Genomic DNA, 9,723 nt, shown 5'->3' on the forward strand with positions numbered 1-9,723 from the left:
TTTTATTTTTGATAATCTATTCTTGCCTGTCGTTCTTTATCTTTTAAGTATGTTATATATCCTCTTTTTGTTAGTTTTAATCCAAGCATCCTACCTTCAGTGTCGTATGGGTATAGTTCCTGGTCGACTATTACTGGACTTGTTTTAATCTTGGCTATTGGTATTATCTTGAATTTGTTCTTATTTGTCCTGATTTTCCATTTTTTCTCAAAATCATTTATGTTTTTATCGCTCTTACCGTGTAGAGTGCCATAAATTGAGTTGATTTTCCTGGGTATGATACTATTTGAGTAATATCATCAGCAAACATTACATATTCGCTAAAGGGGGTAGGTTGAGGTGTGTCTGAAGTATAAATTGTATATAGTGTTGGAGAAAGGCATCCTCCTTGAGGTACTCCACTCTCAAGATTAAACATAGTTCCTAAAAGTTTCCAATTTGAATTTGTGCTCTCCTATCATCTAAATAGTTACACAATATTCTTATCAAGTATTCGTTAAGTCCCAGTTTTAATATTTTATATTTCAAGCCTAAATGCCAAACTTTATCAAAAGCCTTAGAAACATCCCTTAAAATTATATTGATCTGGTTACCCTTGCTTTTTTCTATTGCCATTATTTCCGTTATTGTAGCTATTGCAGTTAGGGTATTTCTATTGGGCATAAATCCATGTTGTCTGTTGTTAGTTTTCCCATGTTGTGTTAAAAAGGCTATAAGTCTTGAATTTAATATTTTTTCCAATAGTTTCCCGGTAATTTCTAATAAAGATATTGGCCTGTAGTTTAATATTTCCTTATTGTCCTTACCCTCCTTAGGAATAAATATCATTTTAGCATATATTAGTTTGTCTGGAAAGTAACCAGTTATTAAGCATGCGTTATAAATGTTTAATAGTGTATTTAAAATGTTTTCAGGTAGATTCATGATCATATTTCGTGTAATACCTGTGAGCCCAGGGGCTTTTTCCTTAAATTTCCTCAGACAGTGCATCATTTCTCCTATGGTTATTATTTGATTATTAGGTAATAAGTTATAGTCTATATATTGCCTTGGGGTGATTCTCTATGTATTTGTCTTCTCCCATTTCTTCTTATCCTTTCTTCGTGTTCACTATCAAAATCTTCATTTTCCCTTTATCTGATATTTTTGAAAACTTTTTACCCATTCCCTTTTGAATGCTGACTCTTGTTCATTTTCCTCGTGCAATTTTGTTCCATTTTGGTCTTTAATGTATGGTGTGTTTTTTGCTTGTTGTGCCCCATCATCTTGTTTATGGAAGTCAAAATGTTTTTGTGTCTTTAGTCATGTCAGCCGCCATTATAATATCATTCCATTTTTTATTGTTTGCTTCCTTACATGCGTCTCTTAATTTTATCTGTAGTGCTATCTGTGTCGTATATAGCCATCTGTTACTGCCGTGTCTTTCCATATACCTGTTTATTTCATTGTAATAGGTCTGGATTAATTTAACTTCTTCTGGTAGTCTGTTGTTGGGTAATGTTCTAAAGTGTGAAGTAGGAGTGTGTTTGGTTATAGATGTTTTTATTGCTGAGTGCAGTCTGTCCATTTCTGAGTCTATATCTTCTGTTGTTTTCCCTTGTAGGTTAATCGAGTGGTGATTACTTAAGTCATCTTTGAAGCTGTCCCAGTCTGTTTTACTCATTTTCAATCTCTTTTTTATTGGTATCTGTATGGGGCTTGTTGACAGTGTTAGTATAATTGGCAGATGGTCACTGCCTGTAAGAGGTCCCTGTATTATATGGTAATTGAAAAAGGCTTTGTTGTTGGTAAAATTTTTGTCTGGTGTCGATTGTGTATTGTGATTTCTCCAGGTTGGAAAGTTAGGACCCAGATGATTGATTTTCCCTAAATTTATTAATTGATTAAGGGCGTTTCCCACGACGTTATTATTTGTATTGTCAAAAATCCTATGTCTGGCGTTAAAGTCTCCTAAGATGTACATCGGATGACTATTGTTAGCCAATTTTAATAGGTCTTCTATAGGTAAGTAGGGTCGTCTCGGTGGGAGATAAGTAGTAGCAATAATTACGCCTCCTTGAGTTGTATTTATTTTTATTGCTAGAAATTCATCCTGGAAGTCATCAATTAGTTTCAATTTTAAGTTTCTTTTAACCGCTATCGCTACTCCGTCATTTTTCTCGCCCGATTTATTTCTTTGGTTTACATAATAGTTAAAGAGTTTTATGTTGTTGTTTTCTGTCTCACCGTGACTGTTTATTAGTATAATGTCAGGGTCAATTTCTTGATATATATTACTTAGATTAATTCTCTCGGTCTTCCAGTTTCTTACGTTGTGTTGTATTATTCTTAAAGTTCTTACTGTTTGTCTATTGTCCATTATTTCTTATACTTGGATTGTGACAGTTGGAGTGGAGACCTATCATCCTGTTTCCCGCTTCTGACTCTTCTAAACTCTGAGGGGTCTACTATTTTAAAGTCATTGGTCGTAATCTTTAGTTTGTCCGTAGTAATTAGTGACCAGACATAATCTTTACTTAGGGATTTTTCTTGATATGTCCACTTGTATATCCCTCCTTCACAGTTTTTTACTATTGTCCCTCCTGTTGGTCTCGATGTTGGGATTCCATGTTTTGTTGTAGTGATAACTTTTAATCCAATATCTTCAGCAGATTCAGGTTGTATATTGTGTTCAGTTTCCATCTTATCTTCTCTCCTCCTACTCCTTTGTCTTATAGTCTGTCCTTTTGTTATTTCTATCTTCTCTTTGTCACTTCTAGTCATTTGTCTGGGATCTCTATCAGTCGCTTGTGTTCCTTGTGTATCAGCTGTTGCTCCTTGCTCAAACCTTTGTTTGTCTAGCTGTAGTCTTTCGCTCAGTTCGCTTGCGTATGTTGCCTGAAATAGTTTTTCGGATTGTGGATTCTCTGGAAATATCATCTCTGGTAGGCTATTCAATTTAAACATTTTCCTTAATTCCTCATTGTATGATCCGGGTGCAATGATATTGTGCAAATGTGCATGGATCATACTAATCATTACCTTATCATGTATTGGCTCACTTAGGTTTAATATGGTGGATTCTGGTCTGTGAGCCTCTTGGACCGCTCTCTTGGCTATTTCGACGTATGTCGTATCCTTCTTGTCTTGTTCCTTTTCCTTGTTTCTTGTTCCTTGTACTTTATCATGTGTTTTTTTATTGGGCATGCCATTGCTAACGTCCTATGTCCTATGTATGCATTCCCGTTTCTCTTACAGTTGAGACAGCCAACATGTGTATTCTTACATTCAGTGTAGGTATGGTCGTCGCCTGCACAATCTGAGCAGTACTTTTTTCTTTTTCCGGACAGTCTCTCGTTGTGTGTTCTTCATATTTGTAGCAGGAGAAGCAAGTTTGCAGACTGATGAATGTCTCCTTTATTTGATGTGGTGTGACTGACATGTTGAATATTAGAAAGCCCTGTTGTAAAACTTTCTCAGCCATTGACACTTCTTCAAAAGTAATCTTAAAAACATGAGTATAGTCTTTTATCTTAATGACTTCTTCAATCTTCATCCACCTGTTTTGGCGTTCCAGTTCATCTTTCAGGTCTTCAGATGTCTTCCTCCCGATCTCTTGGTCGACTTGACGAACGAAAACTGATCTTTTTGCTTTTTGTTCTGGTGGCATGACAACCACAAGGCCTTCATTGTAAAATATATCTCTGGCTTCTTTTGAAAGGATTTTATCTGAATCAAAGTCATCTTTACAGATTACTTTAAAACCTTCATTGGTGCTGAATATTCTTGTTAGTGGGACTTGCAATTTGTTGTAAGTGATTTCTGCCACTTTTCCCCTTCCAATAGAGTTTCCCTTATCTCTGTTTTATTCTAATGCTTGTTGTCATCTTCTTGATTACATCTAATCCTACCTATAACACAGGGCTCCTGCCTGGGAGCAGTGACCCCGCCCCCCCCTCTTGGACGGGCGTCGGGCTCGTAGGGTTCTGCACCCAGGTTACCTGTGACTATAGTTATGTCTAAGAAAGTTGCCACCTACCGGTGACCCCCGGACAAGGGGTGCCCTGCACTATCACAGGTTCCCTTGCCGGATCGACCGTATCGCTAAGTCCCGCCTCCCGTTCAAAGAACGGAGTGCATGAGGGGGATGAAAAAAGGAAAGAAGAGGACTTAGAGAGTAGAAACAGCCTACCTACCACGCCACGTTCGGTTAGCCAATCAGAGCACCGCAGTAAACGTGCATGTATCACGCCACCGTGGGGCACCACTGATTGGCCAATCCAGGACGTAGACGCACGGGTAGTAGTCAAAATTTGGGGAGCCCAAATATTTGTTTTCCAGAAGTTGGAATTTTCCGTACAATCTGTGATGGTAATTACACCGTCACTATGTTGAGTAAGTACAATCACTAGGATTGAGTGTCCTATCACAACAAAGTTGCAGACTGCTCAAACATGCAGCAAAAGAGGCAGGTCTTCGCAGCTCCGGGTCCAGCAGTCAGAGATAGGTCACCACGAGGTCAGGTCTTATGTAGCGGAGGTAGGCGTGGCTTAATAGTTGACCTCCGTGATGTATGGCGGCGCTGGTTGACCTAGACCACGAGGCATACACTGGGGAATTCGCGGGGTCGGCTACTCAGCGACAAACAGCGTTTGTAGGGGAGAAATCCACTACAATACCAAATGTACATGTTACTTTACAATATACAGTGTATTATTACTAAATTTGCTTACTGTACACTTTTGTATTTTTGTAACCACACTGCTGCAGCCACTGAGGGTGCCTAATCTTCATGTGATCATTTTTTATTTAGTTTACTCCACATTAGGGTAGAGTGTCTGGTAGTGATAACGAATCAAAATAACCAGTTTAGACTTGCAAGTTTTACCTGAGAATTTCTAATGTAGAAAAAGTTCCACGACTATGAAATCGTATTTTATTTTAATTGTATTTATTTACGTAGTAAATTAACGATTAAAACAAATTAATTATCATAAAGTAGTTTTAGTTAGTAAGCTTGTTTAGTTTACACCATATTTAAAATTAATGGCATAAAGGTGCTTACCAGGATTTTTGTGTTTAGTTCATAACATTGCCCTTGCAGCACCCCGTCAACCACCCGGCCACCGACTCTTACTGGAGTTGTGTGAAATAAAGTTCCCTAGATTTACCGTCATTCTTCACCTTAAATTTGCGTGACAAGCATGGCAAATAGTGAAGATGGAAAGAAGATATTATTTATATGCCTGGGTAAGTTGAAAAATTAAGTTTCCTTTGTTATATATTGAGAGAATGAGTAATATTATGATGTCTGATGAACCTTCAATTCCGAACATGAACTGGAGTACATAATAGCCGAATAGAAATTTAATAAAAAATTTCTAAGGTTTATAAGAATCTTACCATTTAAGTCATTGTTCAGAATTTTTGGTAATTTTTCTATATCCACCCATCACATTTTTTCACATGAAAAATATATTTTGTCGCTAGTTTTCTTGCTGTTTTAAATGATTCATTTCTCTTTGGGGCAAATCACTGGGATTTTTTATAGTTAGGTTAGGCTAGGTTAGGTCAGGTTAGGTTAGGTTTCCTTGCTGTTCTAGATGATTATAAATGTCAGAGTCATCTAAAACAGCAAGAAAACTAGCGACAAAATATATTTTCATGTGATAAATGGTGATGGATGGTTAACAAAAACTTACCGAATTTTTTTCTGGGCAAAATACGTTGGTGGAGACCAGATATGGCAAAAATGGACATTTTAGTTTAAGCACAGGATACAGTATGGTGCAGCAATGCTATAAACATCGATGTCTATTGATACGGCAACCTAATGTGTGAGCGTGGTGGGCAGACTATACAATGATAGTTACAAAGATGGCCTTTCTGACAAACCTAACCATTATTTGGTAAAATTGCAGATTACAGCAACCAAAGAATGATAAGAAAAAAATGTTACCTAACCTAATGTGACATAAGAAAATGATCATAGAAAAAATAGTTCTTTGATTGAGTGTAGTGAATTTCCGGAATTCTGTGGTTGCTGTTTACTGCAATATTACCTGTTATTTTTTTTACAAGTTGCTCATAATGTCCCACAATATTTTTGGGTCCACTTCCAGATATATCTCGTCATTTCTAACAATTTTTTATAATGTTTCCTTCACAAATGAATCGTTTTCGATAAAATTGCATTAATTTGTTAGATTATGGGCGACTTGTAAAAATTTACCACCTAACCTAACCATTAACAACACGGTTCATCAATATGACAGCCAAACATATATCCATTGTGATTCTTGGTGTAAAGCTGCCGTACTTATATGCTCTGTGTTTAGGATTTTCCTACAGGGTCTACATCATCAATCAGCACGTCTTTGGTGTTCTGGTAATACATATACTTTACTGTACTTTGTTTGATTTCAGCTGGAATGGACCAATTAGTGATATACTGTACACTCATTTCCCAGTGCTCAGTGGTTCTTTCCTACAAAAATCAGATGTTTTAGGTATTTACTGTTACCAACTCACTAATAGTGTGACATGTAGATGGGCCCAAGATAACTATAGGTATTTTCTCATGAAATTGAGGTTGAATGTTCATACTGTTTGTAGCAAAATACAATTGGGATAATTGAAATACGTACAGTATATAAATCCCTAGAATGGTATTTATCTTTGCCTACCTAATTTATATACTGTACAGTACTTAATGGCCAGCCTGAATAAAGGTGGTAATGCCAGGGAAAGGAAGTCAGTGGCCTGTGTAGGATCCTGCCATTGTTCTTGATAGTTTTGTTAAAGACTGTTTAGAAGTTTACTGTTCCTGCTTCCATTGCTTGAGCTTATAGACTTCTGAATGTTTGCCACCCTGTGAATGAAAGAGCACTTCCTTATACAGTATTCATCCTGCATGGCACCTAGATGAGCTTAAGGTTGTTTCTCTTCAGGGTAAAGGCAGAGGAGACTGTTGGCACCAGAAGAACTTATGGAATTGCACCAAATTTTCAGGAGATGTTGTTTGGATGATACTGAGTAATTAAATCAAAGTGACAACCTTTTAGTATTATTTTATTTATTTATTTATTTTTTGCCTATCCTTTGATCAAAAGTTACTTGTTGTGGGCAGGGCATGAAAGAAGAGGGAAATTACCGGGTAAAAACACTGCTAACACTAATCATGTGGCAGCAATTTCACGTTTATGTCCTTTGTAGGCAAAAAAATAAAATGTTTATTGTATTTATGGCACCGTTGGATCTCCCGTGGTGACCATGTTTTGGTTCACATCATCAGTTATAATAATAATAAATAATAATAATAATAATTAACGGTTTATTGAAAGAGCTTGGCAGCCAGAAGGCTGAAAATATACAGTTACATATTTGGGGAATGGGTTACGAATTACAAATAATATACAAGTGACATAAGTGACACAAATAAGACATATAGTAACTTAGATGGGGATCAGCTCAAACTACAGTTCATTTCAACATAGTGACAGTGTAGGGAGCAGTGTTTACTGGGAGTAAATACACTGATTTATTACATGTTATTGATAATTTTTACAATGGTTGGGACTGGGCTGTTCTTATAGCGATCAGTTCGTGCACGTATGGGCTGGATGCGGTTGTGGTGTCGAACAGCAATTCTCGGACAGGGGATCTCAGGTGGTAGTAGGGACCGGTGTCGGGGATGGTGTAGAAGCTTCTTACCAAATTTGCAGATGAGGCCGTGGTGATGGTCAGTGAGAGTCGAAAGGGTCAGTGTGTTGGCGCTTCTTGATATGGAGTAGGAAGGGGAGGAGAATAATCTTGCATGCCCTCTTTGCACTTTCTAGGTGTTTCCGTTGTGTGGCATTTAGGGAGGAAGACCAGGTGGGGGAGGCATAGGTGAGCTTAGGAAGTATGAATGTTGTGTATACACTGAGGAGCTCGTGTGCAGGAACTCCGAGGGACTTGAGTCGGCGGAGGAGGTGGAGACGGAAACTGGAGGATTTGACAACTTCACTGACGTGTGGTTTCCAATTTAGTTTGTTGTCTATGGTGACGCCGAGGAGCTTCGTGGAATCTACAACCTGGAGTGTGTTCGGACCTAGGGTAATGGAAGGAGGTGGGACAATGCCGGAGGAGAGGTTGATGTGCATAACCATGGTCTTGGTATGGTTGATGGTGACATGGTTGTTGGTGGCCCAGTTTGGAGACTGTTCAATAAATCCTGAAGAAATGATAGTTGGGAGCAGAATTGTTGGCCTTCAGTCCCAATGGTGGAGTCGTCGACATATTTCCAGCGAGCAGGGGTTTCTCTTAGGGCATCATTGATGAGCATAAGGAAGCAGAGTGGTCCCATCTTGGTGCCTTGGGGACGCCACAGGTGAGTGACTGAAAGGTGGAGACAGCCCCTCGGAAGCGTACAGCTTGGCGTCGGTCACTGAGGAAGTCTGTAAGCCATGGTATGAGACTTCTCCGAAGCCCGAGGTCAATAGCTTTGTTTATGATTATATTGTGGTCGACTAGGTCGAACGCTTTAGTGAAATCAATGAAGGCGACAGCTACAGACGTTTTTCGTTTCTCGAGATGGCGGTAATGTAATCGAGAAAGCTGACAAGACAGTGAGTGGTGGAGGAAGTTTCATGTTGCCAAATTGCTGAGGGTCTACGACTCCTGCAATATCAGCATAAGCCCAGTCAAACACAAAACTTTCACAGATTAGGCTGGGTATTGGGGTGATTGCAATAGGTCGTAGCTGATTTAAGGATTGTGGGCTGGTTGACTTGGGCACTGGTGATACATAAGAGGTCTTCCAGTCAGCTGGGCATCTGGCTTGACTGAGAGAAGCATTGATGATGGAGCAGAGGGGTTTAGCAAGCTCCGGGGAGAACTCCTTGAATAGTTTCATTGATAAGTCAATGGGGGTGGTAGAGCGTTTTAATTTTAGTTTGTCCAGGCGTTTTGCTACGTCAAATTCTTCTACTAAGTCAGTGGGAAGGGGGGCTGGTAGGTAAGCAGGGAGAGTGGTTGTGTCAAGCCGTGGGAGCGTCTGGCATATAGTAGCGAAATGGTTATTTTGTTTGCTCAGCTGCGTCAACATTAGTGAGATGGCTAAGGAAGGGGAGGGGGTGTGTCTTATTGTTTAGTCCACAGAGTTCTTTAAGCTTACCATACCATTGACTGATGTTGGTCTGCTTCAGGTGTTGTAATTTGGTTGGGTAGTGGGACTTCTTTGCAGTGCGTATTTCGCGGATGACTCTGTTGCGAAGTGACCTGTAGCGGATGTGGTCATTGAGATGAAAGGCTCTGTCTCTCTGTTGCATAAGTCTTTTGATCCGAGGTGTGATCCAGGGCAAGTCAGCTGGGTGAGATCTGACGGACTTCTCGGGGAAGAAGTGGTGGTGAGCTGCGGTGGTGGTGTTGGTATAATTTATCCATTTGGTTTCCACGTCATCCACGCTGAGTACTTCAGTCCAGGGATAGTGAACTATCCACTGCCCAAAGAGGCGTACTGCAGAGTCAGTAATCGGCCTGTAGGTCTTGATGTAGGGTCTCTGTACTTGAGTGGGAGTGGCAGCAGGGGACCAGAGCACTGATAAGTGTGTGCTACACCCGATAGGAGGCAGTGGTTGAGGGGGTTGGTACTGGTCCGCTATATGGGAGCTTCCATGGTGTTTGTTTTCATATCAAAATGTGAACATCAATTTCATCAGGAGTCTTTGTTGCGATTTATATTGGATTGAATTTGTTTATTTT

General features: G+C 39.4%; 1 protein-coding gene across 1 annotated transcript in view; it reads left to right on the top strand.

The window, feature by feature from the left end:
• The first annotated feature begins 5,067 nt into the window (after positions 1-5,067).
• Positions 5,068-9,723, top strand: part of LOC121876617 (low molecular weight phosphotyrosine protein phosphatase-like) — a 43,343-nt gene continuing 38,687 nt past the window's right edge. The window contains exon 1 of the mRNA XM_042381891.1: positions 5,068-5,229. Within this exon, the coding sequence (XP_042237825.1) occupies positions 5,184-5,229 (46 nt within the window). The 5' untranslated portion in view covers positions 5,068-5,183. The remainder of the gene's footprint in view (positions 5,230-9,723) is intronic.

The sequence above is a fragment of the Homarus americanus genome, unplaced genomic scaffold (genome assembly GCF_018991925.1).
Source record: "Homarus americanus isolate GMGI-L3 unplaced genomic scaffold, GMGI_Hamer_2.0 scaffold28, whole genome shotgun sequence".
Taxonomy (NCBI): Eukaryota; Metazoa; Arthropoda; class Malacostraca; order Decapoda; family Nephropidae; genus Homarus; species Homarus americanus.